The 17,672-nt window shown below is 41.7% G+C and overlaps 2 protein-coding genes across 5 annotated transcripts in view; one reads left to right on the top strand and one right to left on the bottom strand.

Moving 5' to 3' along the window:
• The window catches only part of TTI2 (TELO2 interacting protein 2), a 10,733-nt gene extending 1,779 nt beyond the window's left edge, over nt 1-8,954 (top strand). The window contains exons 2-9 of one of the 4 annotated variants that reach the window (XR_010664578.1): nt 369-576; nt 1,155-1,247; nt 3,177-3,364; nt 3,437-3,580; nt 5,666-5,828; nt 6,678-6,856; nt 8,219-8,344; nt 8,482-8,954. Coding sequence is in view for 2 of the 4 variants with exons in the window: in XM_065946588.1 (XP_065802660.1) it covers nt 369-576; nt 1,155-1,247; nt 3,177-3,364; nt 3,437-3,580; nt 5,666-5,828; nt 6,678-6,782 (901 nt within the window). In the remaining 2 variants the exon portion in view is untranslated. Of the gene's footprint in view, nt 1-368; nt 577-1,154; nt 1,248-3,176; nt 3,365-3,436; nt 3,581-5,665; nt 5,829-6,677; nt 6,887-8,218; nt 8,345-8,481 lie in introns of those variants that run through there. The other 3 variants (XR_010664577.1, XM_065946588.1, XM_065946589.1) reach the window with 3 other exon arrangements.
• Nucleotides 6,228-17,194, bottom strand: MAK16 (MAK16 homolog). The gene is made up of 10 exons (XM_065946590.1): nt 17,101-17,194; nt 13,469-13,518; nt 13,267-13,376; nt 13,096-13,160; nt 12,748-12,899; nt 11,980-12,034; nt 9,285-9,359; nt 8,453-8,563; nt 7,673-7,738; nt 6,228-7,506 (listed from the first exon to the last, which is right to left on the bottom strand). Exons 1-10 carry the CDS (start codon nt 17,113-17,115, stop codon nt 7,312-7,314), a joined length of 894 nt encoding a protein of 297 aa, XP_065802662.1. The 5' UTR covers nt 17,116-17,194; the 3' UTR covers nt 6,228-7,311.
• Between the last annotated feature and the right edge of the window lie 478 nt (nt 17,195-17,672).

Below are 17,672 nucleotides of genomic sequence, written 5' to 3'. Positions count from 1 at the left end.
AAATTGCTGTTTGAATGTTGAATCATTTGCTCCCATATAGTAATAACGTTACTGAAGGCATTTCCTTTCCTCCTCTCTCCCTTCTCAAGACTTTCTCCCTGTAACCACCACCACTACCATTGCCACAGATTCTTTACATAGCAGTGGCTGTAACTGGCTACTTCTCCTTGGATATGCTTTAGGCTCAAAGCCCTGGGTAATAAATGTATTTAGTGTAATTTTAGTAAGTTATTTTTATCTAAATCTTAAAAATGTATAACATCAAGAGTTATCTTATGCGGGACATTTTTTTTTTTCAAGTCCAAGAAAATCCGTTGAGCTTCAGCAGGACACCATGTCACTTAATGTGGTTTCACATTTCCATTTAGGGACTCCTGGAAGAATAACCCAGCCACCAAATACGTTTTCTCATGGACTTTGCAAAAGGTCACTCGACCCTGGCTGAGCCAACATCTGGAGAGAATACTTCCTCCATCATTGCTCATCTCAGATGACTATCAGACTGAAAACAAAATCCTGGGTGTCCACTGCCTCCATCACATTGTGCTTAATGTGGTGAGTGACCTCCGCTCTCTGGTATGTGTATTGATGGCACAGACTGAGTCTTCGTGGCCATTCCTCATTCACAGTATCACCATTTTATTGTTTGTATATATATGTTTTATTAACTATTAATGCTGTTATGTACCTCAATTCAGTAATTTATATTTTTTCCTATATTTTCCTCAAACAATCTACTAGCTTGTGAGGTGAAGTGAAAGTCTCTCAGTTGTGTCCGACTCTTTGCGACCCCATGGACTGTAGCTTTCCAGGCTCCTCTGTCCATGGTATTTCCCAGGCAACAATACAAGCAGCTCGTATCTCAGAGGTGATACATGTAAGAAACACAGACCATTGTCAGACTGAAGAAGCAAACTTTGACTAATTAACAGCTGACTTTCAAGGAACAAAAAATTTAGAAGCTGAAAGGGATTATACCCAAATGTGTAAGCTATTACTCAAGGAAACTTGTTTTCTTGTGTGTATTATGGAGCTTTTGAAATATACACAGAAAGAGTAGTGTAATAAATCCCATGTACCATGTTTGGTCTCAAAATTTGTCAACATTCTGCCCACGTTGGGGAGCTTTAATTGGGTGATTTGTCTCGTTGCAGCCAGCTGCTGATTTGTTGCAGTACAACAGGGCCCAGGTCGTCTACCACGCCCTTTTCAACCACCTGTACACACGGGAGCACCACCTCGTTCAGGTGATTGTAAGATTTGCTCATAACTCTAAGCCTTAGCTTTCAGATTTGAGTAGACGGTGGCATTATGTGAATAAGGATGGTTGGTAGCATTTTTCTCTTCTTGAAAGGTGGGGATGATAACTGAGAGCCACTACCAAGTTGAAAATATGGGGATAGCTGGACTTCCCTGGCGGTACAGTGGTCAGGAGTCTGCCTGCCAGTGCAGGGGACACAGGTTCGATCCCGGGCCCAGGAAGACCCCACACGCTGCAGAGCCGCTGAGCCCCACAGTCACTGAGCCTGCACTCTAGAGCCCTTGGGCTGCAACTGCTGAAGCCAGTGCACCTAGAGCCCATGCTCTGCAACAAGAGAACTCACCGCATTGAGAAGTGAGGTTACTGCAGCGAAGAGTAGCCTTGGCAGTATGCAACTAGAGAAAGCCCTTGAGCAGCAACAAAGGCCCAGCACAGGCAAAAGTAAATACATTAAAAAAAAAAATGGGGATAGCAAATGGCTAGTGAAAATGTCTCAATACCAAAGAGGTATCCATGTTTCTGAGCCTCCACAGAAAAGCCAGTGTTTGTCTTTATCTGGGTCAGTTATATATCACTTGGGGGCAGCTTTATGTCTGAAAAAGTTCTAGTTTTTAAAAAGATTTTCTTTTTGTAGTCTCTCACCTATTTGTGAACAAGAGAGAAAGATGGGTTCTTTCTTCCCACTGTCCCCCCACCCCCACCTCCTTTTTTTTTTTTCTTTTTAGCCACATGGCTTTTAGGATCTTAGTTCCCCAGCCAGGGCTCAAACCCTGGCCCCAGCAGTGGAAGTGCAGAGTCCTAACCACTGGTCCACCAGGCAGGGAACTCCCAATTGAGTTCTATTTTTATTAAGCGTCCTTCCTTCTGGGCTGCTTCTATATCAACACAGACATGGGGACCTCTTTGTATGTTGGGTAAGCGTCATTTGCTGTTTCCTCCAGTAGACACTGAGTATCTCTTGTGTGCCAGTCACCACTGTAGGTTCCAAGACTGAATGAGTCAGGCAAATTTTCTGGCTTTAAGAAATCCTTTGCAGACACGTTTATGTAAATATATATATGCTGTAAATATAAATACAGTACAGAGTAATATATCTATTAAAAGAGGTTTGTATAAAATGCAGTAGGTGTTTAACAATAGGCAGCTAACAAGGTTTGGTAGTATTGGGGTGTTTTAAGAGGATCTGGTAAGGAGGTGATATTTGCTTATAAAGAATGAGAATTTCTGGGGACTAGTGTGGGGGGAGGGGCGCCAAGACCATTCTGAAGTTAAGAAACAAGTTACATAAAATTAGAGGTAGAAATAACCTTGTTTCTTATTTTAGGCCAGATATTCTCCCTCCTCCTACCTCAGCCTGCCCCTTTCTTTTTAAAATATGATTTTAGGTTTTGAGAATCTAGGCTATACTAAAAGCCAGTAAGGTTAAGACTCTCACGATGGTAGTTAAAAAGTAAAAGAAAAAACAACGATCCCAGGAGAGCTAAAAGGGATTACGTGGACATTGAAACTTCAGATAGGGAGGTCAAAAGTGGATACAAATAGAGTCATCTTAGATTCTGTTGGGGAGAGGTCTTATAGTAGATATTTATACTTGTAAATATCAACTTAAACTTAGGTATTCAGTGACAATAGACTGAGACTCCTAAATTCTGGATTAAAGTCTTAGCTCTGCTCCATTCAATAGGTTAGCAAAGAACTATCCTAGGAGATTTTAACTTGAGACTGTCTGATGGAAATAAAGAATGTTTAAAAAGTTTGAAAATATAAAGTAATACATTACACTTAATGTATTATTACTCACATCTTTTAGAATTCTATGACATGGACACTGAGGATGGTAGATGAGTGGAAGTTGCAAGAGAAATCATTGAGTGTTATGATTACCAACTGGTGAACTACAGCTGCTTTCTCCTAGGCTGTGCTCCTGTGTCTGCTGGACTTATTCCCCGTCCTGGAGAAAGCCCTACACTGGAAGGGAGATGGGGCCCGACCCACCACACACTGTGACGAGGTCCTGCAGCTGATCCTAACGCACATGGAGCCCGAGCACCGCCTTCTCTTACGCAGGACTTACGCGAGAAACCTGGCAGCTTTTGTGAAAAGGTGAGTCCCTGAGCAGCTGGGTCTGGCCATACTCCTCAGCTTCACTCTGCATCGCATCTTCTCTGTTGTTAGGTTGGGGATCTTAACTGTCCGGCACTTGAAAAGGCTGGAGCGAGTCATCATTGGTTACTTGGAGGTATATGATGGACCCGAGGAGGAGGCCAGATTGAAGATACTGGAAACGCTGAAACTTCTCCTGCAGTATACTTGGCCCAGGTATGACAGCCAGCAGTCAGGTGTGCTAAGGGGCAAAACTCCACCCATACTCCCTGCAGGACTTGCCCAGATGTATGTTCAGTACGAAGTATTAAGGACATGCTGTACAGAGGAATACGTCCCATTTTCCCATACCGTCGGACTTTACTGTGAAAGTGGCAGTGACAAGATACATACTTAGTTCCTTCAGGTGACATCTCTATCTATAAGGCCTGTTAGAATGTTCAGGCTGTTGAGCAGCGCGACAGTAGACATCCTTGACTTTGTTCACCCTTAGGTTTCTTAAGTCTGATCGAGAGTGCAGCACTCCCAGCACATCACTGAACATGTCTGATCAGGAGAATGCTGGTTTGGGACACATTTGCTTAGCATTCCAACTCTGGCTCAAGGGAGGCGTCATGCACAGCAAGCTGGAACCCAAACACATTGAGTCTGCAAAAGGCTGTCTTGCAGGAAATGTTCAGTTGCTCAGTCGTGTCCAACTCTTTTAGACCCCATGGACTGAAGCACGCCAGGCTTCCCTGTTGTTTACTCTCTCCCATAGTTTGCTCAAACTCTTGTAGGTTGAGTCAGTGATGCTATCTAACCATCTCATTCTCTGCCACCCTATGCTCCTTTTGCCTTCAGTCTTTCCCAGTATCGGGGCTTTTTCCACTGAGTCTGAATGAAATAACAAGACTTAATTGGGCGCGAGTCCCATTGTCTTAGCAGCACGTATGTGTCTGTTCTGAACTGTATTCTCTCATCTCCTTATAATGTACCCCAGAATCACATTTGTTCCCAGGTTGCATTTATTTACTTACTGTCTCTCTCTGCTGAACTCCAAGCTCCAGGAAGATGGAAGATCACCTTGGTATACCGAGAACTCCAGATTTACTCAGAACCTGGTATTAAGTTTTGCTGTTTAGTCACTAAGTGGTGTCTGACTCTTTTGCAACCCCATGGACTACAGCCTGCCAGGCTTCTCTGTCTACGGGATTTTCCAGGCAGGAATACTGGAGTGGGTTGCCATTTCCTCCTCCAGGGGGTCTTCCCAACCCAGGGAATCCTCCTGAACCAGGGATTGAACCCAAGGCTCCTGCATTGACAGGTGGACTCTTTCCTACTGAGCCACCAGGGAAAGCCCAGTACTAAGTACACAGATATCTCAGAAGTGACTGGAATAGATGGATGAATGAAATGGAATCAATACTGATACTAAGTAGAAGTCAAGAAAATGTGGAGAGGTCAGAAAACGAATGTGAAGTATGGAGGGGGTGAGGTCTGGGGAGTGGAGCGCAGAGCCAACTCTGTTGAAAGACAACAGATGAAGTGCTGAACCTCACCCACATTATAGGAAACCGCTTAATGGTTTTCAGATCAAGATGAAGGATGTAAACTTTTCTTCTCCCAGTCATATTTCTGCCCAGAAGTGTGGTATTTTCACACTATAAGTTAAATTTTTCAGCCTCCTTAGGGCTTTTTAGTTTTTTTTTATTACGGTTAAAAAATACATAAAATTTACCATTTTCAAGTGTATAATTCAGTGGCATTAAGCACATTTACAATTTTATGTAATCATCATAAAAATTTTTAGAAAGGCAAAGCAGAAGTAAATAGAGACAGGGCGGTAATCTAGGATCTAGCATTAAAGTGACAGAAAAGTTAAATCAACTCTGAATTCTCAGAAGCCAAGCTTACTTCCCTTACTGTATCTTTAACCTCCAGGCCTAGACCACATCCAAGCTAAAGAACTGTGGGCCGTTTCCTGTTCTCTGGCCAAAAGTATAGGCCCCTGGTAGGGAGGGCCCAGTTCTCTCTTTTCAGGAGGGCTGTTTCCTAACAGTAAAACCACCAACTTCCGGAGGGCAACCAGGTACTCTTGGGCATGCCAGCGTGTCCGGGTTTGTGGGCAGTGTGCTGTAGAGAAACCAGCGGGCTTGGAGTTCAGAAGTCTGGAGTCTGGTCTCTCGTTCTGCTTCCAGCCCTATGGTCTTAAACTTGGACTTCAGTTCCGTCACGAAATGAGGGCTTTATCCCAGATCCCTTTTTCAGTTTTAATATCCTGATTCAGAGTATGACTATCATGTTTCTTCTTGATTCCAGAGTCTCCTGTAGACTTGTGGTCTTACTGAAGGCTCTCTTGAAACTGATATGTGACGTAGCAAGGGATTCAAGCCTCACACCCGAGTGTGTTAAGAGCGCCTTGTTAGAAGAGGCCACCGACTGCCTGATTCTCCTGGACCACTGCTCCTCAGGACGGGTAAAGGTGAGGGACAAGCTACCACTGGGTTTCAGTTAGGCCTCGTCATCCTCGGGCGATCTCTGTGAGTTTTGTGCCTGACCAAGTCTGTAATTGGACGTGGAAGGTTCCAGTCTCTACCTCTCAGTCTTTTAGCCTTCAGCAGAGTTTGATCACTACCTTATTCTCCCTTTAAAGCTATTCAGAACTCTTTAGATGAAAAGGCAAGAGGATCAGTGGATGCTTCTGGAACTAGGACAGAGAATGGGCAAAAGGATCATAATTGAGTTTTCAAAATTGAAATTCTGTTCTAGTGGTCTGAATGAAGAGAAAAAGTTAAAATAATGGGCTATAATCCACCAAGGAATAATTTAGGTAGAGTAAGTAATTCAGATAACAGAGTTTCCAGTTTTTCAGAGGCAATGATATTCTCCACATACTTTATTTATCCATGTGGTAATTCTTCCTTTGGTCTCATATTCCACAGAAGTTTACTTCTCCAAGCCATTGCATATAACAGCTGTGTGTCCATGTATACATAATTTATAAATCATTGTCTCAAAATCTTCAATTTAAAGTTATAGGCAGCATGAAAAGAAATTAACATCCTGAAAATATTGAAGGATATTTTATTCATCTTGACTTTTTAACCTCCATCAGTTTTCAAGCCCTAGATCTAATCTGATTCATCCTGGCTGGTAGAAAGCTGCTGCTTCGTGAGCCAGTAGGACATTTCCAGTTCCTAAAGTCACACCAGTTCTGTGAACTGCCCTGGTGTCATCGGTTCTTTCCTTCTTTGAGTCTGATACCAAGAAAAAACCACCAAGGTGCAGTAACAATAAAAAAAAAACAAGCCTGTTTGGTTTCACGTTTCAGGGTCTCCTGGCTAAAATCGCCCACAGCTGTGAAGACAGTCAGGTGGGGAGCTGCATCCGAAGAGTGCAACAGCTTTCTGAAGGCACTCCCTGCGACGCAACTTAAGACTTGTATTACTTTCCTGAAAAGGATTTTCTTTCTCTTCCAGTTGTTTTAAATGGAATTATTTCAGGCAAAAGGTATATTTATACTAAACATTATAACTTAAACTTTCTCTTTCCTTCTTTCTTTTTAACTCCCACAGAAATAGGGAAAGGAGAATATGAAAAAATGGAATCTGGACATTTCTAAATAAAGGGGTGGGGGAGGCATGCAAGAGGGAGGATGCCAAGGAAACAGGGGTGAGTGGGTAACATTTAAATTTAGAAATATTTATACCCACAGACTCATCCCTTATGCTTCTTGGGCTCAAGCTGTTACTTCAGCACATGTCATGTAACAATGCTATAAAAATAATCACAATTTAGGCTTTTCTCCACTCCCAGATTTTTTGCCCCACAGAACTAGCATAAATATTAAAAACACAAATATTGTGTTAAAAAACAAGATGAAGAGCAAAACCCAGAAGTGTTATGTGTTTAAGGTGTAAAAAAAGGAAGATGTTCAGTCCTATTTACAAATGTCTGAAGGGAAATCACGTGGTTTTGGCCTTGGCCACGGGCTCTGTCTCTTGCTCGTACTCTATCTCTACGTAGGCTCTTTTCTTCCTCAACGGCCCTTTCAGAGGTGTTTTGCCTTTGTGTTTGGCATCAAGGGCTTTTTCTTCTTCTTCACTGGAGGATTTATCATCCTGATCTTCATCACTGCTGGCATCCAGTTTATCCATATCCTAACACATGAAGGGAAAAAAAAGAAGACACTAGATTCATTCCCTAAACTCCCGTCTCTGTTCTATTTAGAACTAAAATTAGAGACTTTACCTGTTCTGTGTGATCCGAACCCCAACCCCCATTTCTGGTTGAAGCCAAAGGACAGTGTTTACCCATGAACCTCACCTCAAAATCACTTATGTCGCTCTCATCCACTTCATCGTCTTCCACAAACTCTCTTTTCCCCACATCCTAAAATAAAACTTAACTGTTAGGTTCAAGATACATAATAAGAATTCAGTTTAGACATCTAGTATTATTCTTTGATAAGTACATCACTAACGAAAACACAATGAGAATGGTTACTAGGCAACCAAATCAACTTACTTCTTTAGGGATATCAATTCTCATGCCTGATTTAAATCATCAGAGATAAAATATCATTTTAATCGGTTAAAATCAGTATAGAGGAACAAACAATTCTTTATACATTCAACTAAAACTATTCATTTCAAATATTAAAAAACTATATTACTAATAGGAAAAGTATAACTGTGTACCTATGTGAGTCTCCTGTGAATCAATTTGTTGAATCTGCCCCTTTCCCCAAAATACTGTCACTTAAGTACTTCCTGTATATTAACAGTAAGATTAAACCCTTGATAAATTTTAGTAGGTTCCTTAACGTTATGTTCCTTTAGGCAATAAGGACTTTCATTTGTCACCCTGCAGGAAAAATTTTAGAAGGCTACTGAGTAAGATTAAATTGTCAATGTGTGGTTTGTTGGCTGATCCTGGAGAACAAAGAAGCCACTATTGAACCAAATTAATAAAAAATGATAGGAAATGAGTGACCAGGTAACTATTTTTGGTTAGGGAACTAAAAATGATACTCTGTTTCTGTTTCATAAAAATAGATCTAATCCTACAGAGTACTGCTTGACAGAGCAAAAACACAAAGCTTACTTCTTCATCTTCATCATCTTTTTCCTCAGCATCTGAAGAGTCACTCTCTGCCTCCTGCTGTTCCAGGGCCTTATCGAAGGCGTGGATGGGGAAGTTGTAGATGTCACCGTACTGAAGAAAAGAAACATGGGTCAGCTTTCGCCACGTTTGACCTTGTGCTTAAAGTCCACTGTCCGACCAGCGTATTCTTTTCCTCAGTGATTAAATAGGAACATTTAGTTTGACAAGTAATAGTACTATATTATGTTCAAGCCCAGAGCCAGTGGCGTCTTTAAAAAACCCATATTTGACATTTAAATAATCAGCAATACCAAACTTGTAACTCCTATGAAGGACGGACACCAGATCGGTTAAAATACAGTAGTATATAAAACCCACGGATTGAAACAAATGTAGTTTTGCCAACAAAGGGGAAATAGGGCTTAAAAAGCATATTTTATTCATGTTGTTTCTTTAAATGACATTCATCTTTCAAAAGAGAATAAAAATCCATTTTAAAGAACCTTAAAAGACTAGGATGAACAAGCAGGAGGATAAAAGCTGTGTGGCTTTTGTAGAGACCTGGAATTGCTGTGTTTGGAGGAGGAGTTGGGAATAATGGCAAAAAAGGAAAGGTCTCCAAACTGGAGTATGAAGGGTTAACTGCAGCAGTCTACATGCCTGCATTACAAGCCAGAGCTAACATGATACTGATTTTATTCCAGGAATAAAATTGAGGTAAGGCTCTTTCTAACATCTTTAAAACCCATTTCCAACCAGTCCCATGTCTCCTGGCACATTACCTACAACCTAAAAAATAAAATCTGCACCCCAGAGTTTCTAGCTCTCTCACCGTATCCTGTTTCAGTCTCTCCAGCAGCTCCTTTTCGATGGCGTTGTCCAGCTGGGCAGCTATTAATGCCTTTTCCTGTAAGAGAGAGAGAACAAACTCACTGACTTCATTAGTACTCACTGTTCAGCCTGTAGAAGGGAAGAAACCAAGCTTTTACGTGAAAGATGTGATCGCCTTTTCCCTCTTGCTGTAACAGGAATTTCTGCCTGTCTAACCAGATATATTTTTTCCTTGTCAAACCCTGGAAATCTTTCGACTTAAAAAAATTCCTATGGTTTTATGAATAGATTTCTAAATTAAATTCTAAGAGTCTGATAAAACAAATTGGTATACGAACACTTAAATATTTCAGAAAATTAGCAATCCTGAAGCAAGACTCTATAAAAGCTGCAAAAAAGGAAGAGAGACCACTCCTTTACATTTTCTAAAGCCATAGATACAACATGTTAGAAAAGATTTTAAAAAATCTCTTCCTTTTCCTACTGTATAAATCAGGGAACTATATTAAACATCCTGTGATAAACCATAAAGAAAATATTATATATGTAACTGAAGCACTCTGCTATACAGCAGAAATTAACACAATACTATAAATCAAACATACTTCAACAAAATAAATTTCTTCCTTTAGTGATTTCTTATAGGTGATGACACATGGTATCTCTACCTTTACAAAACTGAAACATAAAAACCAAAATGTAGCCTCAATCTACCTTCTTCCCCAAAGACTGCATTAATATGACAGTGGAAATCTCAGAGGATGTTGGTGTTACACTCTGAAGCTGGGTTAGAATGAATCGTGCACAGGATCAGTTACAAAGGAGATGGGGGCTCACAGAGCAGTCAAGAGGTTATTGTGATGTTCTACATTTTTCTCTAAAGTGGGTGCTTACACCTCAAGGGTGATCTACTGAGATGTAGGAACCAAATGCTCAAAACTTCTGTAAATACTTTTTCTTTAAAATACTACACAAAGAGTATAAAAGTGGTGCTCTCATTCAGATTCCTGCAGCATACAGCTATTTGGTTAAGTTTGGTTACGTAGCTCCATAGATGATAATGAATAGTTTGCAATAAGATAGGCAGTAGTTATATATGCTGGTTATTTAATGGTTTAGCATTTGAGTCACAGAATTTAAAGAACCATGCATTTTTCTCACACACACACACCCCCCGTTCAGATCTGTCAACATTTTCTAAGATAACAAATGGCTGTCGGTGGTATGTAATATGAAGAAGTTTTTAAAGTTTTGACAGTCAAGGAAGATGAAAACTCGCTAGCCAGATTTAAACAAAGGTGTCTGCATAACTGGTGGTGGAGAAGGAAAAATGAACAGCAACTATGAAATGCAGGCACTCAACAATACCCTCCTTTCTCTGTCTGAGCTCTATCACCTATGACAGCCCTTAGAGGCAAATTTTACTTTGCTGAGAACCAGACCTTCCCTACATCACAAACTATTATTTAAATATATCTATAGCACAAGTGTACATGTATGATAACATCTGTAAATAATCTACTGGGGAGGAAATGTTCAAAAATTTTATTGATGGAGTGATCAAAAAAGTTCGGAGACCAATGACTCAGGCTTGAAATGCAGAATTCTATGTGATTAATGGAAACAAAAGCATCAAGATTACTAAAGCTGTTTCTTGACAGGATATGACAAATGATGAGGTACATGTTTGTGGATGTACGGTAAGCAAAGCAAATACTTAAAAATGACTGAAAGTGTGCACTTGTCAGGAAGACCTCATTCCGGGTCTTAGAACCATAAGAATGTTCAGCCTGATTGAGGTCCCATGAAGTGGACGGGAGACTGCTCTCCTCCACAAAGGCTGGAATTTCCTGACTAGATTTGCCACGGTTAGCACAATATTACCATCATTTTCACTACCTCAGTAACAAAGCTGACTAGTTCAGAGAAACGAATAATGTTAATCCCTTAACAGCAATTTCAGAACCCCCAAAGCTCAATTTGGGCTTCTCTGGTAGCTCAGGTGGTAAAGAATCTGCCGACAATGCGGGAGACCCTGGTTCGATTCCTGGATTGGGAAGTTCTCCTGGAGAAGGGATAGGCTACCCACTCCAGTATTCTTGGGCTTCCCAGGTGGCTCAGACGGCAAAGAATCTGCCTGCAATGCAGGAGACCTAGGTTCGATCCCTGGGTTAGGAAGATCCCCTGGAGAAGGAGACAGCGACCCACTCTAGTATTCTTGCCTGGAGAATCTCCATGGACAGAGGAAGTTTTTTTCAAAAAATTTTACCTACTATAAATTCATCTAGTGAAACACTGTTATATATCACTGTACAACTACTAGTGTGTGTGACTAGAATACTCAAAATTAGTTGAGTAAAATGTAAAATAGAAGATCAGCAAAACATCATAGGATTCTAAACTGAAAACCCTGACTCAAAAATTTCAGACAAGGAGCTGCGGATCTCTGTTGAAGTTATTTTTCCTGTTTCGTATTATAAATGTCCTTGAAGCACCCACATATTATCCGGCCCTGAGAATCATAATCTTCAGATACAGAATACCAGATACCGTATGCAACTAACACTGTTGTCTATTATCTAGGGTGTGAACAGTTCACAGACAGTGGTCACTGAATAGTGCTCATGAGCCCTGCTTATACATCCCTACTCTTCAGTGAACGTGGAGACGTCGTGACTATCAGAACAATAAGTTACCTCTCTTCGTTTTTCCCTCCGCTCCACCTTCTTACTCAAAGGAACAAGTTTCCTCCTATGGGAAATAAAACACATGATCAGAAAACACATTCCTTTATTTAAAAAATGAGAAGAAAAAAGGATGAATTGATTTTGTAGGGCTCACCTCAATACAGCAAGATTATATACTAAAATATCCTCGATAATACTATAAAGTCAAGTAATTTTATACAGATTTGACAGACATGTTTCACATACATGGCTGTTTTTGTTTCTTTAGGCATTCTGAGATCTCTGAGGGCATTCACAATGCTGAAGATTAACGCTTCTGTGAACTACGAGAAAAGAACTTTCTAGAGAACTGACATCTCTAGCTTTCTCTGCAGGTCACAATCAGCATTAGGGCTACCACTCCTTAAAGAAGGCATGCAATTAATTCTGTGGATTTCATATCACTTTAAAAATTAGCTTTCAGTGAACCCAGAGTGAAGTTCTTAAACTCATTTTAAATTCCCTAATTTTAGGATTCCCTCAGGGTTATAAAGACAATTTTCTGAAGCTGATTTGCAGACAGGAAGGGAATAATCAAGTTGTACTATATGCTTTTAAAATCCTGCAAAATCAAAGGGCACAGTTTTAATTTGTGGTAAAACTGCTGCTGCTTAGCTAGTCATTAAAAATTATCCAAAGCTGAACTTAAGAAAAAGCATTTCTAGAGGTTTCACCATCTCTCAGCTTTCATAATATGATGCATGCAAAGACATTTAAAAATGAATGATCAATACTTACTGTCGCTTAAGTGTAAGTTTTCGAATTCGAATTAGGTACTGAGTGATCTTGGTGAATCTCTGCTTACATTTGTGTCGAATGAAACGGGGCCAGTAAATTAGGTTTTCATCTATTTGCTCCAGTGCTTTCTCATAGTTTTTATGAAGCCGGACCTGTTGAACAGATTAACGGAAGCATGATGAACAAGGACAAATGATCAGGTCTTCACTGTTAGTGACACCCATGGGGCCTCTTAGAGGCCTTAAACTCCAGGAGTTTATGGTAGATGTGGTCAAGGAAGGCAGAAAAAGCATGTGGCCTTCTTGCTGTTGATCAGTGGTCATGAGAATTTAATACCCCAAGTCTTACCCGTTCCCAGAGACGCCTGGGGAAAGCTGCTCGTTCTATAACCTTCATATACAAGTAGCACTGTCCTGCGGGATACAGTAAATCCTTCTATTATTATTTTCAGAGAGACTGAAGAACATCCTTTTAAAAGCTGTTGAGTACTTCTCATGGAAGCTAAACCTGAGGAGTTACCTTTCTCTTCTTTGATAGTGGCATACTGACTGTTTGCCAGGGGACAGGATGACCGATTACATAGTCCAGTCAGGCTATATTCATTTCTGCAGAAACTCTGAGTCTTGGTTCTAGAATAAGAGGGAAAGAACCAAGATTATAAGATGGGTTACCAAGAGGGCAACTGAAAGAATCTCTGTTCAAGATGAAAATCTAGACTCACCTTATTTTGAAGGAACAAAATTGCCTGTTTCCTAGTGTATCCCAGATAACCTGTAAGACAAAAGTAGAAATCCATTTCAGTTGCTCTCACCTAAGAGACGCCACATTAATCCAAGAAAATAATGCCCTGCTTTACTAAGAAAAAGTCTCTAAGGACTTTTGAGGACAAAGTGCTTTGTAAAATAGTCTGATTGATTTGTTATTTTACACAAATAACAGATTCTTACAGGAAAAGTAAATACAAATTAACAATAACCATAACCTTACTGCCCAGAGATATAATTTCATTAGTATTTTGTAAATATTTGTATGTTACACCAACTATTATGCCTACATGGATATTTTGAACAATATGAGTTTGTAGTATGTATATATAAACTTATTATATATATAATAGTAACTTTCCTTTTTTACTTAATATGTTCATCATCCGTTGTGAAAGGCGGCACAGTACTACGTTTTTAGATATACATTCCATGATTTTATCTCATTGAGGACAAGGAAAATCATCTACTATCTTCCACTAACTCATGTGCTCTATATTCATTTGGCATTTAATGTACACTTAGTAGTTATGTAAGACACTGACATTTCAAAGTCCTGATACACAGGAGGTACTCAAACACATGCTGAATAAAGGAAGGTACAGTCCTTAAAGAGTGTTCTCTATCTAGTTAGAAAGATACAAAACATCAAGAAGCAGTAGTTGAAACAGACATTTCTCCAAAGAAGACATACAGATGGCTAACAAACACATGAAAAGATGCTCAACATCACTCATTATCAGAGAAATGCAAATCAAAACCACAATGAGGTACCATTACACACCAGTCAGGATGGCTGCTATCCAAAAGTCTACAAGCAATAAATGCTGGAGAGGGTGTGGAGAAAAGGGAACCCTCTTACACTGTTGGTGGGAATGCAAACTAGTACAGCCACTATGGAAAACAGTGTGGAGATTTCTTAAAAAAACTGGAAATAGAACTGCCATATGACCCAGCAATCCCACTCCTGGGCAAACACACTGAGGAATCCAGATCTGAAAGAGACACGTGCACCCCAATGTTCATCGCAGCACTGTTTATAATAGCCAGGACATGGAAGCAACCTAGATGCCCATCAGCAGATGAATGGATAAGGAAGCTGTGGTACATATACACCATGGAATATTACTCAGCTGTTAAAAAAAGAATTCATTTGAATCAGTTCTAATGAGATGGATGAAACTGGAGCCCATTATACAGAGTGAAGACAGAAAGATAAAGAACATTACAGCATACTAACACATATATATGGAATTTAGAAAGATGGTAACGATAACCCTATATGCAAAACAGAAAAAGAGACACAGAAGTACAGAACAGACTTTTGAACTCTGGGAGAAGGTGAGGGTGGGATGTTTCAAAAGAATAGCATGTATATTATCTATGGTGAAACAGATCACCAGCCCAGGTGGGATGCATGAGACAAGTGCTCGGGCCTGGTGCACTAGAAGACCCAGAGGAATCGGGTGGAGAGGGAGGTGGGAAGGGGGATTGGGATGGGGAATACGTGTAACTCTATGGCTGATCCATATCAGTGTATGACAAAACCCACTGAACTGTTGTGAAGTAATTAGTAAAAAAAAAAAAATAAATAAAAAAAATTAAAAAATAAAAAAAATCAACACCCACATTAAAAAAAAAAAAAAAAAACTAAGCAGAACAACAACAACAAAAAAAACAAAAGAAGCAGTAGTTGCTAAATACCACAATACTGCTGCTGCTGCTAAGTCACTTCACTCGTGTCCGACTCTGTGCAACCCCATAAACGGCAGCCCACCAGGCTCCCCCGTCCCTGGGATTCTCCAGGCAAGAGTACTGGAATGGGGTGCCATTGCTTTCTCCGAAATACCCACAACAGAGGTGTATAAGTGGCTGAGAACCTGTGCGCGAGCTGCCCTGAGAAGCTGGGAAAGGGCTCTAGAGAAGCTAAAGGGAAAAACACAAAGAGGCGTTAAAGAATGAAACATTTTTGGAACTTTATGGGACCTGTTTGGTAGCTCAGATGGTAAAGTGTCTGGCTACAGTGCGGGAGACCCGGGTTCGATCCCTGGGTTGGGAAGATCCCCTGGAGAAGGAAATGACAATCCACTCCAGTACTCTTGCCTGCAAAATCCCATGCCGCTCCTCAGTCCATGGGGTCGCAAAGAGTCGGAGGCGACTGAGCGACTTCACTGTCGCTTCCTTGGTGAGGGATGGTAGGAAACAGGTAAGAGGAAATGAAACTGGAAAAGCAGGAGCGAATTCTGGCTTGTGGCTTTAAATATCATCTCAAAGTTGATGACTCCCAAACTGTCATCTCCTAGTCAGACTTCTGAGCACCAGATTGGTATATATATCCAGCTGCCTACTTGACATCTCTGCCTGAATGTCTGAAACGTCTCAAACACATTAGCAGGTCCAAATGGAGCTTCCAATTCCACACCTCTCAAAAGAACACCTTCCCTAGTCTTCCCCACATCCATAAACAGAATCACCATTGAACAGCCTGTTCAAATCCAAAAGTCACTTGATTTCTCCCCTCTCCTCATCTCACCATAACCAAGTCTTGCCAGTTATGATAAAACAGATATCAAATCCATCCACTTCTTTTCATGACCAGCACTACCTTAGTTGAATCTACTCTCATCACGCTGTAGTCTCCTAGCTTTCATTCTTTCTCTCCTTTCACACGACAGAAATGTTCACAAAAGTAAGTCAGATGTCATTTCACATTAAAACCTTTAAAACACCTCCTTCGAGACTCTACACCGATGTCCTTTACGACATTCCTTCTTTCTTGCCTCCAGATCTTTGTACTGTACTGTTCCTGTGGCCTGGATTGCTTGATTGCTTTTCCCTCAGCCCCCAGTGGCAGTTCCTTCTCATCTTTCAGATCTTGGCTGAGATATCTTCTATTCAGAGAAATCTTCTCTGATCCGAAGTGGTCTCTCATCACTCTCTATCACCCCGGTGTTTCTTTCATAATAGTATTACACATTTCCATTGTATTTAATTCGTTCACGTGTTTACTGTCTCCCTCGCCACAGAGCTCCAGGAAAGCAGAGGTCTTTTGCCTGGCTTAATAACAACCAAATTGCCAGTAATTACTACATCGCCGGGCACGCTGTAGGCACTTGAGTATATTTCATACAAATAATGAATGAACCTAGGATGCTTTCAAAATTATGACGCGGGCAGAGTGTGGAGCAAAGGTAAAGGAAAAATCTAACACAGGGAAAGCAGGCTGAAGAGTTACGCGCACGTGGATTAAAAGGACGCTTAACTTTGGTGTCTAAACCTCACCGTACCGTCCCCCACGCCGGCACCCACCCCCCGCCCCGCCGCCTCCCAAATCTCGAGACCACACGCAAAAGCCTCCCTTGCGAGGCACCAAGGGCCGTTTACACCGAACCCGGGGGCTGAGGTGGCGGTGAGCGGTCCCCTTAACTCCGAAGGACCCGGGTAGACACGTGAGAGCCCCACGCTCGGAAATCAGGGCTCTGGAGGCCTCGCTTCCGGAGCCCCGCGAGGCTAACGGGTGGCTCCTGAGTCTCCTAAAGCAGGCGAGACACCCTGTGCAAAACCTGGGTGGCAGAGCATCAGGACTCACATCGTCCGACTGCATCTCGTCGGCGGTTCACCAGGTAGGTAGAGCCAGGTCAGTTGAGCGGAGCAGCCATGCTGCTTCCGGGGAGTCACTTCCGCGAAGCCCAGTCTCGCCTATCGCGAGAGTTCTGATTTCGCGGCCTTGCAGCAGCGGCCCCTGGCGGTCTAACCTTCGCTCTCGCCGCCGAGTCGTCGGACTATCCCCACACGCTCGTGCCGCCTGGTTCTCGTCAACCCCGCTGACGGTCCGGGCGAGGCCGCTCCTGAGTCGGCCGATTCCGATGCGAGAAGATCGGGGACGCCAGGAGCGCCCCCTGTCGAGCCCGCGGTTTGTCGGTCTCTGGAGAGTGGGCCGCCGGGACTTGGACGGGGGCTCGGGCTGCGCGCGGGGCGGTAAGCCAGGCTGTCGCTTCCTCGCCCGGTCTGTGGACCTCAGACGCGGTCTTTTCAGACCTAAGACCCTCTCTTCCGCTCTTAACACGCATTTGCTTGGTGTGGAATTGGGTCCTGACTAGAAATATTGCATCAGAGGATATTTCAAGAGCAACAGGTTTTTTCCACGGTCTTTCTTTTGAC

The sequence above is a fragment of the Muntiacus reevesi genome, chromosome 10 (assembly GCF_963930625.1).
Source record: "Muntiacus reevesi chromosome 10, mMunRee1.1, whole genome shotgun sequence".
Taxonomy (NCBI): Eukaryota; Metazoa; Chordata; class Mammalia; order Artiodactyla; family Cervidae; genus Muntiacus; species Muntiacus reevesi.
The sequence above is the reverse complement of the archived record's forward strand: the minus strand, read 5'-3'. Positions and strand labels throughout refer to the sequence as shown.

What these genes read in the sequence shown, in the direction of transcription:
- MAK16 (XM_065946590.1), bottom strand. An exon ending in AAGATGATGAAGATGAAGAA is followed by an intron (nt 7,739 to 8,452) that starts GTAAGCTTTGTG and finishes GTTTTATTTTAG; the next exon opens with GATGTGGGGAAAAGAGAGTT. An exon ending in GCGACATAAGTGATTTTGAG is followed by an intron (nt 7,507 to 7,672) that starts GTGAGGTTCATG and finishes TTCATGTGTTAG; the next exon opens with GATATGGATAAACTGGATGC.